The sequence below is a fragment of the Morone saxatilis genome, unplaced genomic scaffold (assembly GCF_004916995.1).
Source record: "Morone saxatilis isolate NCDOM2014 unplaced genomic scaffold, NCSU_SB_2.0 Contig7, whole genome shotgun sequence".
Lineage (NCBI taxonomy): Eukaryota > Metazoa > Chordata > Actinopteri > Moronidae > Morone > Morone saxatilis.
In genome coordinates, this window is record NW_023340246.1 from 20,327,235 (window position 1) to 20,346,938 (window position 19,704).

At 39.6% G+C, this 19,704-nt stretch overlaps 1 protein-coding gene across 1 annotated transcript in view; it reads right to left on the minus strand.

Annotated features, from left to right (window-relative positions):
- fam184a (family with sequence similarity 184 member A) overlaps nt 1–19,704 on the minus strand; it is a gene marked incomplete at its 5' end in the record, with an annotated part of 80,745 nt that overhangs the window by 20,777 nt on the left and 40,264 nt on the right. The window contains 3 exon segments of the mRNA XM_035678223.1: nt 2,737–2,921; nt 9,654–9,781; nt 11,600–11,753. Of these exon segments, the coding sequence (XP_035534116.1) occupies nt 2,737–2,921; nt 9,654–9,781; nt 11,600–11,753 (467 nt within the window).

Here is a 19,704-nt window from a genome sequence, read left to right on the forward strand (position 1 = left end):
ATATATATATAATAATAACATAAATGTACTTTTAACCACTGACACTGACGAGGTTTTCTTTACCTGTATTTTGCTCTTTGTGGACACTTTGTTACATATTTAATACTGTACATTACGTAATGCTCATTTAAGTACATCACTTCTTTATTCAAGCTTTAGGCCAGAATGAAACACCTTCAAAAGCACAGTCCAAAACGTCCTTGGTGGCTCAGGAATAACACAAATCTTATTTATTTACTTTCGAACAGGTGACATTTTGCTTCAAGACTTAATCAGGACCTGCAGACTCTCCTCCTCTGTCCGTCTCTCCCAGGAGAGGCGAACATAATGGATTGTTCCACAGGGGAAATGGTGGTGAGATTAGAAAAAGGAGACAGATGCACAGAATGAATTCCTGGAACAATAATTGCAAGAAAACATACTATGAATGTAATTATGATAGAAATATGAGACTTTTTGAGGAGAACAGGAAGAGACAATGAAAATGCACCAAAACATAAATGTGGTATGACTTAAGTGCAGAATATGATCTACACATAATGTAAAAAAACGTGCAATAAATTCTTCCTCTTATCAAATGTGTTCAATTTGCAAATGCAGCAGGTTTTTTCTATGGCAGGAAATGAGCTAAAGAAAGAGGAGGATGATGGAAAATGGAAATAAAAGATGACGATAATTAAATGAGGAGGAGAAAAGGGCTGATGAAAGGGATGCGAGGGAGAGGAGGAGGATGGAGGAGAAACATGGATGTCTGTCGGCCTCTCACTCTGACTGGGCCAACTCTCCCTCAGGGGCGCACATCTTATCTCTCTCTGCTTCCTCTTTATTTATTTATCAGCCTATTTTTATCCCTGTGACCAGGATTCAGACGAGGAGTTACGTAACAGAAGGAGAAATGTGCTGCGCAGGCGCCTTACAGCGACGCAGAAGAGAGAGAGAGAGAGAGGACGCATGTACATAAAGGCTAGCGGCGCATTAACGTAAAAGAATAAAGCATCATGGGAGCAGTCATCAAACACACACACATGTAAATCCACGGCTACAGATTGATGCTAATGAGTAGCTGGACCACATTAGCCATACAGCACTTTAAAAAATTCATAAGATGCCGCGGGGAACAACATGATTATAGATTCCATTTTGCTTTTACCCTAAATAACCCTCACATCTCCTAATCAATGGGCCGCTGACACTGGCCGAGAGAGACAAAGAGAGAGACAAAGACAGTGAGAGAGACGGATTTGTCTCGTTTGGTCTTCTCTCTTTCATCTTGGTGTTGTTTCCTCAGGACTGGAGCAGGAGAAGGATTGCAGCAACTATCGTCATCCAAATATAATATATTCAGCAACATGCACTGATGACAGGGGCCACCGGGAGCGGAGAGGGTTGAGTGTGTGTGCATGTGTGTGTGTGTGTGTGTGTGGGTGTCAATGCTATCCTGAAATGTCAGTAATGATGTGTTGCTTAATGTTCTAATGTTGTTGCTCTGTATTTTACTTACTACAGTAGGGTGAGAACCTAGTAAAGTTATTTTTAGTAACTGCTTATAAAAGCTTCTACAGTTTTGGAAAATATTATAGATCCAAGACCAAACTGGAGAGCGCCATGGATTCGTCAATGCTCATCAGAATGCACAGATCTGATTGGCTGGGCAGCATCATGTTGATTTACAATGCATGCAAGTTGGTCTGTGAGTTTCCTCTGTCGTTAAACCAGTGCTGTAAAAGCTAGAAAAGGTGCACCGGTTAAAATTAAAGCGCTTTGTCATTTAAATAATTGAATAATTCTCAATAATTTATTGGTTATAGGTCTGGGTCGGGACCTGGTAGGTGCATTTTTGAATTTCAGACACAGCAAAGCGAGCTGTTTCCCCCACTTTCAGCCTTTATGCTAAGCTATGATAAGCTGGAGCTCATAAGGCAATTAATGCATGTGAGTGGTATCAAACCTTACATCTAACTCTCTGAAAGAAAGCAAATATGAATATTTCCCAACATGGTGAAATATTTCTTTACTAACTGAATTCCTGGTTCTTACTATTCGACGTCTTTATAAGCAGAAAATTCCCAATAAAAGACATTATGGTATAAACCCTATTTGATTGGTAACTGAAATAAGGCTAGTGATGACCACTAAGTCATCAAGTGCTTAGTGCCCACAATGGAGGCAAAGAAAATGAGAAACAAGGAACTCAAGGACCATCACTCAGAATGCATGAGAAAAAATATTCAGTGGCTTGGTTGCCAGGTTACAGTGTATTAAGACAAACAGCATTGTGAGCGCACACCCGGGTCTACGCTTCTTGGGCTGTGGATGCAGAGTCCAACTGTGTGACTATGAATATTTCAGATAGAGACAGAAACTGACACACAGAAAGGAGAGGACACATCAGAAATGGAGGAAAAGGATGATGTCTGTTTGGCCTATAAGTCACTGTTCTAATATACAGTACACGATGAGGATCTTGACACAGAGTTTGCATAAAGGAAACCACTTTACAGTATGAACAGCTCGGACGACTGAAGTGTTTGAACAAGTTTGGAGGTCAGTTGAAATAAATCTCTGCTCTGGTTTTGCCCTTGCCAAACGTTACGGGCCTGGAATCGAATCGGTAGCTTCCAGGAAACATCAAACTCTCTACGTTGGCTCTGAACTTGAGTTTGAACCGAGGCTTTCATTCCAGTATTGTATTCTTTTGTGTTGTGTTTGAGTTGTGCTCTGAGCGCTGAGTCATACCTGATCTGCTGATTGGCCTCGCTGCGGATCTTGAGCACTTCCTTGCCCTTGAGCTCCAGCTCTTTAGTCAGAGTGCTGATATTCTCATTGAGTGTGTGGATCTGGTGGTCCAGCTGGGCGATGTGGTTCTTCCTCCTGGAGACCTCCTCCTGCAGCTCAGTGATCCGGCCCAACAGCTCACGCTCCTGGGATTTAAAAAAACAATCAGAGTTGTTCATTCTCATGTTTTAAAGAGCTGAGGTACCACTGTTTCCACTAATGATTTTTAATTACAGCGTCACTCGCTCTACAGACCTCTATCGGATTTTCAAAATAAATTCGAGGACAGAGCAATTTACTTATTTACTCAATTTTTAGTGGAGAAACCATCAGTTGTTAGCACAGTCTGATTCACATGAACCGACCGGCACCATATGTCTAATTATAGTGGAAACATCACAAACTGGCATTATGGGATGTGCACGGCCCAGCTACCCAGCATCAGTGATATCTGTGAGGTGAGGCAGAACCCAAAGGATACTAAAAGATAGCACCCTCATGCTGTAATGCTTTTATTTTTATGACTTATTAATCCATTTTTATTTTATTGTACAAGTAGCATAGAGGGAACTATACCTGAATGTAATTATGCAGCCCTGTGTAATAACCCTGAAACCTTGAATATATAAAGCAATCTGTCCTTATAACGCTACACACACAGTCACATAACAACATAGTCTTTAAATGACTTTGAAGAAAATCTGAATAAGATTAACTACAAAACATAGGATTTAATACGGTTGTGTCACTAGGTGTACAGTACAGTAAGTATATTGGTCTGTAACTAAACTGGACTATAACTGGAACTAAAAACTGGACATTTCACTCCTTCTTTTAATGAGGCTATTGTTTCTGTATTTATCAGATTTAAAGCCAAAGTTCTGGGGCAGACGTGTCCACTAAAGGATCCACAGTTTCTAATCAACAGCACAAACTGGGCCCATAATTAAATGAGATGATTAATCTACAACCAGTGAATCAAAGTTCCACACTGGCTGTTAAATGCTGATAAACTGACAATGAATGTTAATGAATGAACTGACAATGAATGTTAACATTCATTTACTACCCAACAATGTATTTAAATCATAAATACCCGTGTGTAAACGAGGCCTAACTGGCTGTTTGCTTCTGAAATTACAATATGTATTGCACTTGACTTTATTACTTAAGGGCCGTTGCAGTGTCGCTGACTACTACAAAAGCAACCTGCTAACATGCAGCCTGTAAAGTTAGCGAGTATACCAGCTATGTCTTCTGAAAGATTCACTTCATTCACAAATGTACCGCACTGTACAAGAATGCAAATCACTCAAAGCTCATGAATCCTCAGAGTTTCTCAGAATCACTGAATGACGTCCATGTAAACACCGTCTATCCAAATTACGCCCCCCCCGCAGAGCTGCTCTTTTCTTCTGAGCTCCACAATCACACAAAAGATCTGGTTTACATTAGTCATGATTTGAAGGCGACAAAACGAACAAGTGGTTTTCTCCACAGGGGTGAGAGAGAGATACGCGTAGGTTCAATCAAACAGTCACATAAAGACATCACGCAACACGCCCGACTTTACAATAAGCCCAGTATAAGGACGCCGCTTAAATAAGTGACTCATAATCTAAAACATTATGGTTTTTAAAGTTGTAATCCATTCTAACGTTACATTAGGGAAGACACAACGTTTTGTTTTGACTTACGTTATTGTTAACTTGTTAGTAAAACCTCAACACTAGAGTACAAAATGTGTATTAATCCTTGGCTGAAAAAAACCCTTCACTCTGGTTTGAGTTTAATAAAAACTACAATGACCAGCTGTTTAAGGAAATTACTGGGCAGTTTTTAAGAAATTTAAACTTCACCTGTGACCAACTTCTAAAGATTTGTGTCTACAGCAGGGAACAGTTGGGTTGAGGCCAAAGTCAAGCTCAGGAAGACAGATCATACTGAAAGATGGACTTACACATTGTTAATGTGGGTCTTTTTATAGGAATTGCTGACAGTAAGAGATATATAGAGTCTGAATCAGTCTGAATTTTACCTGATAAAGGTCTAATGACTGAAAAATTGTTAATAAAGTTGTTTCTCAGTCAAGAGTTTTTGATCCTATGTACCTCTTATCTTGTCGTTAAGCAGCCATCAACACACAGACCTGCCAGGTTCAGTGGTAAAATCCACATCGTAATGGGGAGCTGAGTGGGCCTTGTTTGCCAAATTGATCCTTATGATTAGAGATCCGAATGAAGAGGCAAAGAAAGGCAAAGATGTGATGTGAGGACTCTCAGTCGAGGGCCACTTAACTCCATCAGAATTAGATTAAAAATGTTTCGAGTTATTGTCCACTAATGATTCTCCACTCTGCAAAAATCTCATTTCACTTGTCTCTATAACAATTTGTGCCAAGAGCTATGTTCATATATCCAAAAGCCATAATCTTGTATAATCGTCTCATGGTCACAAACTCCTGTCTCGCTATCCGTCTCTATCGGAGTCTCCCTCAACATTTAATTTAATGTCATTGGCAGATTTCTGTTGTCAATAAACCTTGTGGCACAACTGAGCACAATGGGGACAGGGCAGATTAATCTTTAATGACTTCCATTTACTCATTTCACTCTCTAGCTTGTCAAACTCCTGGCTTCATTCTGGGAAGAGACGAGACACAAAAGCAAACAACAAACAATAAAATAAAAAAACAAGCAAACGAGAAGTGGATAAAAAAAAAGCTGGCAGAATAAAAGAAAGGAAAAGGAGCAAAAGAAATAAAGAAAATGAACCAAAATTGGTTTCTTTCAGCGCATCCAGGATGATTTGAAGGGTACGTAATGCACAGGGACTTTCTTCTGAGGTCTAATCTAATCAAATTAGAGACGATATCTGTTCGCTGTTCACATTCATGGGCAGACAAGCGGCGAGATAAAACTGCTGGTGTTCACTTTGGGCTGTTTGGAGCCCTATTTCTTCATCTTCTCTCATGCTCTGTCTGTCACTCTGTCATCACTTTCTGTCCTCTCTTTCACCATCTCTTATTGTGATCTCATTTTCCCCTCCAAACATGTCAGTTAAATAAACAAACAGCGCTGTAAAGGAGAATCTCTGCACCAGTTTTTGCTCTCTATTCTCATTTTTAACTCTTTGAAAAATAAATAAGTTCTGCAAGTATTCATCAAGCGAGGACATTAGTGGGCCGAGTCTCCAGACTGATCCAGGGTGTGAATTCCTGATCTACTGAAAATGGAAACAAAGTGTATTGATGATGGTTGGACATTTATTGGATGGTATTAACTGGTTCTTTATAGAAAAACATTCATCTGAACTTATGATGTGTGTCCTTGGTTTCAATGGACAGTTCTGATGTTGAACTGTCTATATCAGTGGTTCTCAAACCTTTTCTGGTGTACCCCACTTTAGAAAGTCAAAAAAAGTTCACACCCTACCATTTTTAGCAATCATTAAAGGTCCTGTGTGTAGGATTTAGCTATCAGCTATCAGGCTTTCTCATTAATAAACAATTGGATTTCAAAATCAGCTTCACGCCAATCACAACTGCCCATTTAAAGCAACCAATAAAAGAGGAGAGGAAACGAATGATGGTGAAATATTAAAATATTGGACTGAGCTACAAGAGAAAATGACAGCACTTCTAAAATACATCACATATATCGATAAAAATAATAATTTCAAGCTCAAAGTGGATTCACTTTGTCAGGAACACAAAAAAACATCAGAAATAGACCAATATCACACAAATAGAACAGAATAGATATCGGATGTCGTGAGTTACTGTAAGTGTCACACACACACACACAACCCCACACTTCATCGGCCTCTTCCTCCCTGTCTGTTACGTAATTGGAGGTGTAAAAACATTATTTAACACAGCGTGAGGACTGTCGGCTGCTGAGCTTTTCCTCTCTGATGACTCAACTCAGGAAGTGTCAGTTTATGTGCCATTAGGGCTTCGGTATAGTAAACAAGGAATTAATGTAAACACAAACTCTCAACGTCTCTGGATTCAAACACTGTGCATGCACCATTTTAACATGAATAAATCATTAAATAAGGCGTTCTGTTTTCTTACACTATGTTTTACCAACTTTTTTAGCCCAAATGGAAATTCACTGAGCGGGCTGCAGCTTGTGCCAGGAAATCTGGAGGATTATTTTGAAGCACAAAGGGAGATACAAACAGATGGTAAAAGGACAGAAAGGATAAAGTCACTGTCAAATTAGGCCAAACAGTGACCTATCCTACATATACATATAACATAACTGCAATGTCCCCAATTAAAATCCTCTGTTGCACGTGGTCCCATATCTCTCTGCCCTCACATTGTATGCCTGAAATAAAGTCAAAAAATGCTAAAAAAAAAGTCTTTATTCAGGAATATTTCAGCCAAAGCGTCAGTCTGAGCTGAGCTGTTCAACTGTGAAGATGATAGGATTTGAGATGTGTTTGTGTGTCTGTGCAGGTACTGGAGGTGGGCCGTGACAGAGGGTCATCAGCAGCACCTGGGGCCAGTGCTCCTTCAAAAACCCCTTCTGGAGCTCAGTACTGGTTGTCTCTCCTCCCTGAGACACACATCTGGTTTTTGTTTGGCTTGTGTTGCTCTCTACTCATGCACCCACCTACACTGCTGAGCTTCCTGATTTCAGTTTAAGTTCTCTTCTTAGTTTATTCTTTTTTTTAATAAATAATTTGTTAATTGGCTGTCTTAAATAAGTCTTTTGTCAAGGCTGTTCGGCACCGCTTTGTGACAGTTTGCATGGGAAAAAGAATTAGTTTTTTATAGGCCAGCACTAGAAATAAAATCCAAAACAGCCAGCCTATTGCATCTTTTTTGAGTTATTCCAATACATACGTAGAGAATAAAAACAGTGTTGGGACACGTTATATCATGTTGCTTACAGGATTTATATTATGCATCATCTCCTTCCCACTGTTTGTACCACCACACTTATAGTGTAGACAGATCAATAGTCCACAGTAATCAATACAGAGTAAAAGCTATTCACCAAATAAACAACTAAATCTTCTCACATGTTCGCCTGGGACCAAATCGGACTCAATGAACATCAATTTACTCCAAAAGAAGCTTGTGTGCTGCAGAAGCAACTGAGATCTGAACTCTACAGTCTTTGCTACAGCCTGATGATTGACAGGCAGTTCAGACTGAAACACTCCTATTAGCCTTTATTGACTCCATATTGCTTTGGCAACTAAAGATGAGAGGGGCTGATGGTGGCGTGTGTGAAGGGTATTGAAGACAACCAGCTGTGCTTCTCAGCCAGAACATCTGTATCACAAGGTGATAAGAGAGAAACCCACGGTGTTTGGGGTAATTAGTAAGATTTACAAGAGATGGTAAGAGGGGAGCCTGCCGGGTGGTGTAGTTGGTGTGTGTGTGTGTGTGTGTTTGTGTGTGTGTGTTTGTGTATCTGTGTGTGTGTGTGTGTGTTTGTGTGCGTGTGTTTGTGTGTGTCTGTGTGTGTTTGTGCGGCAGATGTTATGTGAAGCACTCTGGCTCACATAGCCTTCATCCCCATTTAATGTCTGACAGCCGAAACAGGTAAACATTAAAAACAAATAAGTAAAACCACAAAAATATAAACGTCTCAACTATTTGTTTGTGTTTAGTCTTTAAAATGTCAGAAATAATACAGACTGCTCACTGTAATGGTTTCAAATAGCTTCTTTTATCTAACAGTCCAATACCCAAAGGTATATTCAATTAATTATTCATGTTCATTTATTTTTTATTGATCAATAATTGACTAATAGCAACTGTAAAATTTGAAAGTTAAAATCCTAAAGATTTTTAATAAAATCAAACCTTGTTCTTGATATTATTATTATTTGAGGTCTGCATTAGCCATTATTTGCATTTATATTTACATTAAGTAATTACCTTTCTATATAATAGTTTTAATTGTTAGTGGCGGAGTCCGCCATTCCAGTACTGGATTCAAACTGCAACGTAATCCTGCGCCATTTCAACCCATTTGATATCAGCCTCAGTGTTTACACCTTGTCACTGCTGTATTAATGGAAACCGAACATTTTCTACTGCTGCTGCTTCACATTAAAAGCCTTCAACTGGCGAAACACGGGGTGGACTTTCATCAATAGTGCGTTTTCACAACAAGACAACGAGGGTCATTTTTTCACAGGGAGTGCTGTTAGACGAAGAGCTGCAGGCAACAACCAGCTTTACTGTTCCCAGTTGCACTGTTCACAGAATAAAACCAGACTGCATGAACAGATTCACTTCTGTTGCTCTTCTGTTGGATTTCTGAAAAAGTACCTGCTCAACGACTGCTCGCTGCCCCCAGAGGACCTACAGTTGCCGCAGCGATGGGTGTCACTAAATCAAACTGGACTGAAATCTTTTGAATTGTAACTTTAAGCTTTATTCCAAACATTTCGGCATTGCAAACAGCTTAAATTTCTTCTCAGTAAATCCTGAGAGAGGGAATGAAGACTCTTTCTTTCTCAGCTTCCTGAGAGATTGCAGTCGGGTGAATGTGTTTGATAGTGTGAAAGAGACGTCCTATTCAGAGGTGTCTAAACATTGTGGATTTATTATTTTATTTATTCTAATCACACGTTCTTTACTCTGGCCGAGAAAGAAAGGAGAACATGCTGGTTTGTTTGGGAGGATTCATACTTGACTAGAAACTCATGCATCAGCTTTGTTTCCATGTGGTGGCCAAGTGACGGCTTGTGCCAACAGAAACATGAAGGTGGTGATGAGAGCACAGATGGCCACTAAATTAGAGTTCAGAGTATCATAATCAACCCTACAGACGTGTTTTTGTGTGTAAAGATTTGATTTATATTCATTAAAATAAAAGAAGCGATGCCAACGTGTGGAGTCCTACCTGTGTCCGGTTGTTTTCCAGTGTTTTCTCCAGCTCCTTTTTGGCAGCAGCTGACTCCTGCTGGTGGGTTTGTCTCAGGTGTTCGATGGCTGATGCGTGGATGTGGTTCAACTCCGATCGCAGAGAGGCTGATGGGAAGGGGGAAAATGCGATGGGAAGAAAAGGAAGGAATAATTCATTGGTACAAATACATCACACACAAGGAAACACAGCTTATTTGCACATCACAGATTCAGGGGTTTTCAGGCTTGTTAAAAAGCTTCCTCTAACCTTAAGTCGGCTTGCAAAAAGTGCTCATTACATGCAATGGCATTTTTATGACAAAATAAATAAATGAAGCCTTTTTTATTTTGCACAAGCAGAGAGCTTCGGCTACCTTTTACCCAAGTGGCCTTTAATCCTCACTCCAATGAACACCTTTCATTGCAAACGGTGTAATGGTTTGGAGAAGCATCGGGAGGGAACACAGTGCTATTAGCTTTCTATTTGAATATAAGACCAATTTAAAAGTGTCAGAAGAAAACTGGTGCAGCCGTTGAAAGTTGAGATTACGTCTGACTGACCACTGCAAATGCAGAATGAGAAAAACGTGTAATGTTCACATCCACGCCCACGTGAGCAGGCACTTCACGGACAGGAAGTAGAGATGAAGAGAGGGGGGAAAAAAAGGTAATAAAAGGATGTCAGGATGTGGGAAGTGAGAGATAGATGGAAGCAGCTCTCCGGTGTCAGGACCAGGACATGAAGGTTAATGGAGGACCATCTTTCACAGCACAGTACTGATGTGTAAGCACTTAAAACTGGGTAAGACTGACATTCTACTGCACTCTCCAGCTGCGTTGGTCTATCTTTACTTTAGATCTCTGCTCATTGTGATTCGCAAACTACTGTTCCTACATCCCGTTATTCTATATAAAAGACAGACTGCACCTTTTTGTATTTCCTTCATATTACTGCACCGCCTTAAGAAAGAAAGCAATCTGTGATAGAGGTATCAAGGGCTTCCACTGTGCTCCTGATATAAACAATCATTAACATTTTATAATAATTTCTATGGGTGATATTGTCTGAAACTGACTTGAAATGCAGTCAGTTTGAGCAAATGTGAGACTTTGACCACATTAATGTACGTAGTGCCCCGTATGCAATGTTGAGCTGTTGACCAATAAACTCTTCAAGGGATTTGTTACATAAAGTTGTTTATTGATGAGAAAAACTAAAGTTTAAAACTACAATAACTGTATATACTCTCAAGTTCAAAGTTAGCCTAGTTATATTGCAAATGCTTACAAAGTGGATATTTAAATCAAATTGAAATCTAAATCAAAATGGCTTGCAGGTAGAGATAAATATTTAGACCCAATAACTTACATGTAGCCTAACTGTTGTGTAACGTTTGCTAACTGGACTAACATATTTGCACATACTTCCTTCCATGTTTGCAGATATAAATAAATAAAATAAAAAAAATCTTTAAGGCTTTACTCACTAGCTATGAAATTTCTTATGTTTTAGAGTATCATAATCAATCAAGGGAGTTTAAAGACCACCAATGTATTATGCAAAGACAAGTATAGTGACATAGTTAGTTATGCTAACTGATAGCTTGTTTATGTGATGACATGACGGGACAAATACGCTGCCTCTAAATGTTATTATTCAAAACATACATTATGAAACTGTACTTCTGTATTCTAGCTACATTCAGACAGACACATAACAGCAAAGTAACAGTCTTATATCACTATTTGATACATGAAAGGACAGAGTTTTTACTTTTCAGCACTTTCTTTCTGTATAACTTTCAGTTTTCACGGTATATTCAGAGCAAACTGTGACCAAGAAACCCCCAAATCTGTGCATCCCTAAGAAAATGTGCCAGCGGGTCATGGGAGGGTGAATCGTTTTAATGCATGTCCCCACACACAGCCTCTCTAAGACCTTACCCAGCATGGCTTTGCCCTCGTCCTCCAGTTCAAAGCGGAGCGTCTGCAGCTCCTGTTCTGACTGCTGTTTGAGCGTCTCGATGCTCTGGCGGTGAGCCTCTCTCAGAGACTGCAGCTCTGCATGGTGATGGTGGCGCAGACGCTCCTCCAAGTCCTGATGGAGAGATGTGAGAGGGGGGGCAAGGGAGGGTGAGAGAGGAAAGACAGAAAGGAACAAAGAGAGAGGCCAGGAAAACAGAGAGAATGAGGAAGAGTGGGAGGGCCAGAGGGAGAGAGTGGGAGGGAAATAGGGTAGAGAAAAAGAGAGGAAGAGAAAGAGGATAATTTGTTGATGAAAAGTTTAAGACGTAGGAGGAGTTGATGGAGTGGGAGAGAGAAGTAAGAGGGAAGGGAGATATGAAATTGGGAAAGTAAGGCAGGGAGAGATAGGGAAGTATTTTAGTAACAATTTAAATCCTCTAGAAGAGCTGAAAGAGAAACTGGCCAATCATTATACTGACTTAAACTGCACTGAAACGTCAGCCAAGAATATAAATCTGACTGTTTCTACTGTACAGGTTTCACATCCTGTGTCCAAATACATTAAAAACATAGACAATTGTCCCTCATAATAGAAGTATGATAGAAAATGTTCTTTAAAAGATCAGCGGACAGTTTTAATGGGTTTATGTGCAGAACTATTGACTGTAACCAAATTCAATCAGAAGTCACAAAAAAAGTCACCTGCACTGTCAGAATGCATTATAATATCGACAGTTCTCTATTTCTACTGTACAGTTTTTGACAGTAATAGAGGTAAATGTTTCCTAAAAGGTTTCCTGACAGTATTGATGGATTTCTGTTCAGAAAACTCACCGTCTGATGAAATTAACAATCTTTTTCTTTTTTATTGCTGGTATTTAGTTTGACATATGTTAATGATGGCTGCACAAAAATAAGAAATTAGTAAAAAACTAAACATGATAATTAGGTGTTTTAAGGACAGTGTCAACCAGCACTTCCCACCATGTACTAAAACTTTCCAAACAAGCTTGACCCAAGATGAAACCCTTGACTTCAACCCGTCACGTTCTATATATCAGTGGTTCCCAACCTCTTTCCTTAAGAGACCCCGTTTCTATCATTTAGTAAACTGAAGACTCCTGATATAAGTGACATAGTTTATGAATATTTTGTATTATATTCAAAACTGTACAATGAACCCAAACAGTGAACTCAGTAACTGCAGGAAGTTTGTGTGAAACGAGTGATTTGGATGAATTTTGAGCAGATTATTTCCTATTTACTGTACTTTTTATACAATTATCTGTCTGTATTATGTATTTAATCATTTTTAACAGTCATACATATTTAATAGGCTTCTTTTTTTGACAAATTCAGTGTTTGCTATTACTTTTCTTCACAGAAGTGAACCAAATGCTGACATATATATGTCTACTGTGTGCATTTGTAAAGTTTTCTTACATCCCTTAAAATCAAGAAGGCCTCGCGACCCCTCCATGAAGCTTTGGCGACCTCTAATGGGGCTTCTGATCCCCAGATTGGGAACCACTGCTCTATGTGGAGGAAACAAGAGTCTTAACTAAACTTTTTAGTCAAACAGAAGGATGTGCTAATTGTTCATTTAAATTAGGCAATTAATTACATTGTGTTCAGTCAGCTTCATCCAGCTGTTGTTGGCTTCATTACAAGAATTCAAACAAACAACTTAACCAGAATACATATTAGAATATTAGCAAAGAAAACTGACTACACACACAGTATTAGCATCGGGCATTACACTGCTGACTGGAGGGCTGCCACGACACACACACACACACACACACACACTGAGGACAGACCTGCTAACGTTACACTGCTGGCATTCGAACGTTTACTCTGGCAGAAAAAAGCTGTTGTTGATGTGTGAAGTGTTTGTAGCAGTGGGTTTATGGGAAATATGCTTTTATTTTTTTGGTAATAACATTCACTGCTGTCAACTGGATCCACAATCCAACAGACGTTTGTCGTGTCGAGTGTCATGACGACAACTTTTAGCATTGATCACAGTGAGTTTCCCTGCAACGTCATTTATACCTAAAGATACTATAATTGGAATGATGTTATTAATATTTATGGATTCAGCTGCTAGAGCCAATATTAAGTAGGTTTTTAGTAAGTTTTCCCTTGTCGCTGCCCCCTCCGTACTGTGCATGTGCAACCCTCAACAGAGAGGGAAATAAAACAAGCCGGCTCACTGGTTTCCGTTGAGTTCACTCATCATCGGTTCAGGTTCAAGTAGAAAAGTGTTTAATTCAGAATGTTATTGATTAAGTCTGATATGTACATCACATATATAAGCATGTGTGAGACATACATGGGCCATATGTACAGATAAGTTAGCTAATATTAGCAAAAGTGGCGCCAAAGTTTGGTTAAGTTATTTTTGCTGCGTTAGCTAATACTGAGCAGTAAGGAAATGTTACATAAAATAATACAATAATGCATCGTAACAGAGCTGATAACTGAAGTACTGAGTGAGCCATCTTGTTTCCTTCATATCTCTGTTGCAAATAATAATAATAGTGATGATAATGATACACATTTCATTAACAGTGATTGTCAAGACACTCAAAAATGCAAAATGGCCATATCTTACTGTCTATACAGGGTTTTTTTAAGAAATATTTTTTCAGGACCTTTCCAGGAAATTTTTCCTTGACGATACAGGACAGCACTTGTTCATAAACGGTGGTCTCACCACAGCCTCTTAACTGACTACTGTAACATTGATCTGGCCACAGCACAGACATAAAATAACAGTTAAAGATTATTTCCAGCATATTTTGTAATTTTTGTCAATAAATGTCCAGGTTATCCAGGATGCCTGGGAACCCTGTTATATACTGACAATATGTTGTATTGGCAATGAATTTGTTTCAGTGTGGTGCCTGTTAGTGTAGCTGTGTATAAACCTCACTAATAATGTATGTTGTCATGTAAACTGCCTCTTATTCTCCCTAAAATAAACATTTTCCAACTTTGCAACCCTAGAATTAGCTGTGTCTAAAATAATATCCAGATAAATGATTAATATACAATCCAACTGATGATGTAGGTCAGTAACAGGTCATGTTTAAAATCAAAAAGAAGAAAACACAGCTGCTATTTCCATCAGCAGTCTTCGATAGAGTCGAGATCTCATTTTCATTATTACACAAAGCCATAAAAGCTCACCACTGTAGACAAGAAAACTGCTGTTCATACTGAGTTCAACCCATTTTTCTCCGTCTGTAAAGTGTTAAGATGCCATTTTGCGGATTATAACTAGAACCCATCAACGAGGAACATCTAAAATGATATTCATAGAAGGTTGACAGCAACATCTGTGGCATTTTAATTCGCCAATATGTAATGCCTCTGGGAAATGATTCACGGAACGAACAGAGCCCTGAATATTAAAATGAAGCTCGCTCCGGGTTGGCGGACAGCAGTCTTAGATGCCAACTGCGTTTGAAAGGGGGCACCCATGCTGTTTTTATGGTAACACTTAAATAGCCCAGAATGCACAACAAAAGTCCTACGGTTCATTAATGACGAGATCTCTGTGAGCGGATGGATGATAATGTTGTTCACGCTGTATTTAGTTCTGTATCTCTCTCTCGTGTCAAACAGCAGCTTTTAATATTCAGCATCATTTTTCCTCCAGTGTCAGTCTACTAACTCTTGCTGTCATTTCAGAGCCTGGTTATTACCATCCTGTCCTATAATAGTCCCCAGTCCCCAGAATGAAGCCTGGTTAGTGAACAGTAAACAGCCACCTGTGACAGCACCCACCTGTCACTCAAAGTAACCTTGCCCTTAATTATGCATAACTTCAAAGCTTAATGTAATTTAGGCCTCATTTAGCTACAGAGACCAAAACCGTTACTTATTCCAGGCTGTAAACAGGTTTATTTCTGAAATAAGGTTTATTAAACGTCTCCCTTATCCTCCTTCTGATCTAAAAACATAAACCGGTCAATAAACTTGTGTTACTGATAACACCGCACATTTTACAGTATCTCAATATCTGTAGAGCTCCTACTTTGATCTCATCATTCTGGTAGCCTCACTCTTGTGGAGGAGTGTGTGTTGCCTACAGATGCTGCCACCTTCGTCAGACAAAGTTTACAGATTGCTGCGTTAACGTTAACCAATTAGCATTGGGTTTAAAACCAAACTTTTGCTATTTTAAGATCAAATCCTCCGCCAACGTCTCGTCAGTCCACTCTCCTCACTCCCCTCACGTGATAACACGGTGACCCCTTCGACTGCGTGCTGCTGATCTACAAAGCGACACTTGTAGTTAATAATCGTAGCATCTTGTCGTCCGACTATGTAATGATAACATAAATATTATTCCACAAATTAGAGTTTTTTTATCTGATGAACATGGGCACTGACAAACAAAAATGAACTTATTTATTTAACTAAACTAAGCAAAATGACGAGATATTTCTATCCAATATTTACTAATATAATGTAATATTTCATATTTATATGAGATCACATATGTTTATTTGTTTTTTTTCCCCAAGCAGATATTGATATATATGATTGTTAGCGATTAAATCAGCAGATAGTTCTTCCGCCCTCTAAAGTCTCTGTGCAACCCTTTTGCCATCACATGGATATTTCTCGATCCGCCTGAGGTAACACTGGTAACACCGACTACTGCAGCAAGCCTACCATAAAGCTCTGTGCTATGTTCACTAAAACATTAAAGACTTTTACTGTTCATCGCTGATGCTCAGTTCTTACTCGCTGAGCGTGTAAAAACACAAGTAGATGTGTGCTGAAACTCCAGTGGGAGGTTCTGTCAAGGATGAGAAAGTGAGTTTTAAAAGCCACTAATCTCTCTTATTTACTGGTATTGATCATTGGTCTTTTTGTGCCGTGGATCAGTAAAAACCATACCTTTTATTCCTTTAATTAAAGGGAGCACATTAATTACCTCTAATCGCAGGGACTCCTATAATTACAAATTGACTGTAATGGTGTTACAGTCACCTCCTCCTCTCCGCGCTGTTCGTGTGTGGAGGCCCTGGTTGTTCAATCTTCATTCCATTACTGAGCGGTCAATATTTGTTACTTTGCTGGTGAATCCATTTAACTAAGTAAAAAGGGGTTGATACTGATGAAGAAGAGAGAGGGATGAACACATAAAGACATGAACTGAGACTGTGGCCCCGGGGTCCTCTTGCAGCCTGATCCACCTGCTTCAGCACAGGTCTTAATCCTGACCCCAAGGACAACTTAAAGACCCGATTTGGAGGAACTGAGGCGTCTAAAAAGGGATGTAGCTCAAAAGCGTGTCTGATATGTATTCAGGTGTTATACTGTTGAGTGATTTAAAACCTAAGAGCAGAATTTTAATGCCTAAACTAACCTGGAGCCAACACATCGACTTTGAAACAGGTGTAACATGTTCTCTTCCTCTGGTCTTAGTCAGCACTCGGGCTACAGCATTATGATAATCTTTAGTTTATTCAAATCTTTCTTTGGCAGACCAGAACAAAGAGCATTACACGAGTGGAGCCTGTTAGGGATAAAGGCGTATGTAACCTTTTCAGGATGTAAGCGTGAGAATTGACTGAACACTGGCAGGATTCCAGAAGTTATTTAAGTGATGTTTTTCGTGTGGGCCTAAATAAATTCAGATCAGATCATAAGAAAAAAGAGAAGATATGTAAGTTGTGGGATTGACACGCAGTGGCCAAGATTTCAAGATTTATGGAAATCATCCTTTAATATTTTATATATTGGCTCATAAAGACGTATTACACATTTAAAGGACCGGTGTATAACACCTTAGTTTCTCCTAGGACGGTGAGGCGACAGGGTTGTAACAAATACACTGCTAGATGTCACTAAATCGTACGCACTGGACCTTTGACAAAGTCTACAGCACTGCTAGCGGCTCTGTGAGTTTAAAACCAATTAAGTGCAACATATTTCACAGGAAAGTGAAAACTTTGACCTACTGGTGTTACTGTTGTCTTATGGTACAGTAACCCGGGAGTTAACAACAAAAACACAGTGATCCTTCTTAAGTGCTGCCCCTTTTGGAAACACGGTCAACTTCTCCTTTCCTGTACTTAGATATATATATATATATATATATATATATGCTAAGCTTGTTGAAAAGTCTATTTCAGTCTGGATCAAAGTGGTGGATGGACTGACATTAACTCTAGAGTCCTGCCGCTAGCATGGCTAAAAAGATGAATGAACTCACATACATTACATTTCTTTTTCTTTCATTTTATAAATCGTGTACATTAATTTGTATTAATACCCACAACTCCTTATGAAAGTTTACTTTTTTATGGTAAAACAGCTCTCGCTCTGACAAGTAAGACAAGTAAGACAAAAGATGACAAGCAGATCAATAAGCTGTCAATTGCTCGATGCACCCTCGCTGCTTCTATTTGTAGCTTTGTTTGGTAGTGGGAAGTCGGTAGAGTTCAATTAGGTTATTTGTGTAGCGGGGATTTGTATAGACTTTATTACTCCCTGGATGTGACTGTGTACGAACTGTGAACAGATAATGGCAGACATCCACCCAAACACACATGAGCCACACGTACACCAATCATCGCTCTAATGCCTCCACTCTGGATAATTGAGTTTTCTCCCCCGGCACTGCTGGCAGAAATATAAACACCCCGCCACCATGAAAGCCCACCGTGAAGCTTTTAACACTTCATTCGCCTGCTTATTAACGTACGGCTGCGACAGGTTGAGAGAATACTCTGAGTGTCCGGCGCAAAAAAAGGTGGTCAGTTCTGTGGTTACATTGAGGGAAAGTGTACCGGCTGTTGTGGGAGGAGGAAGGAGTGGAGAAGGAGGCGAGGGAGATAACGGGGAGCAGCGTCTTTGTTATAGAAATCAGTTCAATTCGCAGGAAAATAATAAAGACTGTCGATTTCATGAGTGCCGTGTGACTCAGAGGTGATATTCTTTCTACCACATTCGTACTCAAGGAGTTGCCAAAAACACATCATAAGGACGCCGCTTCCTGACCTCCATTCCTGCCTGAAGCATTAATACAATTACAGCGTCCAAGTCGAAAAAAGGGATTTGGAATTGTGATGTATAGCTGATCCAAATCGACCTTGACTGTGAAATGGAAGGATTAGCGCTGAAGAACATTTTCTTGGCACCTTGAGGAGAGTGTATGTTGTGTTTGTGCGTGCATATTTTGACATTATAAAAAGGGGAAACACAGAGCTGTCAGTATAGTTTCTTGGTATAGAAGCTGTCTGCTGTCAGTGAGAGTGACTAACCATGGTGATGACTCACTGCCAGTCTAACCTTGACTCCGACGAGGCGCTATTGGATTAAAATGTCAAGGCTGGCTTCTACCGAGGAGCTCCTCTAAGAAGAAGACATAAATGCTGCAGCTCATAGTTCATATGCTCTTTTAAAATATTTATATTGTTTGCTAATAATTACAAGATGATCATTCCTCAGTTTTGAAGAATTAGTTTGAGGTTTGAGAGTTCAGTGTGCTGACAATGCAGGTTTTTCTTTCATCGGATTACAGCCAGTTTTACTAGATCTGAATTAATTATATTGTGATATATTGAGGTGAATAATCTACACTCGGGGGCAAAGGGAGGTTTTGTTGACAAATGTTGATAGTGTGATACATCAAATGGCTGTCTGTGGCGCTGAGGTTGATGTATGCGTCCAGTAGCGGTGCGTGGTGCTGACTCTGCCTAGTTCTGAGGTTATCAACCACACTGCTGTCCTGCTGCACTGAGTCTGAGCTCTGCACCACAATGTCCCACCAATCTGATTGCTCTATCCAGCCCGCAGTATTTCTGTCAGACTGCATCACCTATGTAGTGGTTCCTGATTGCACTGTTACTGGATACTGACAAAAATATTGGCAAATGGGAGCAAAACTTTTTGACAAGAGCTACTCATACTGGCAGACATTGTCTTATTGCAGATGTTTCGCTGAGGTATGTGCTGGGCTATAAATAACTTTGCAGTGCAGGAAAAACCAAAGATATATTCAAGATCATTTAGAAACAGGGTCACAAGTACGTAGTTTACCCCCTCAGTGGTTCACA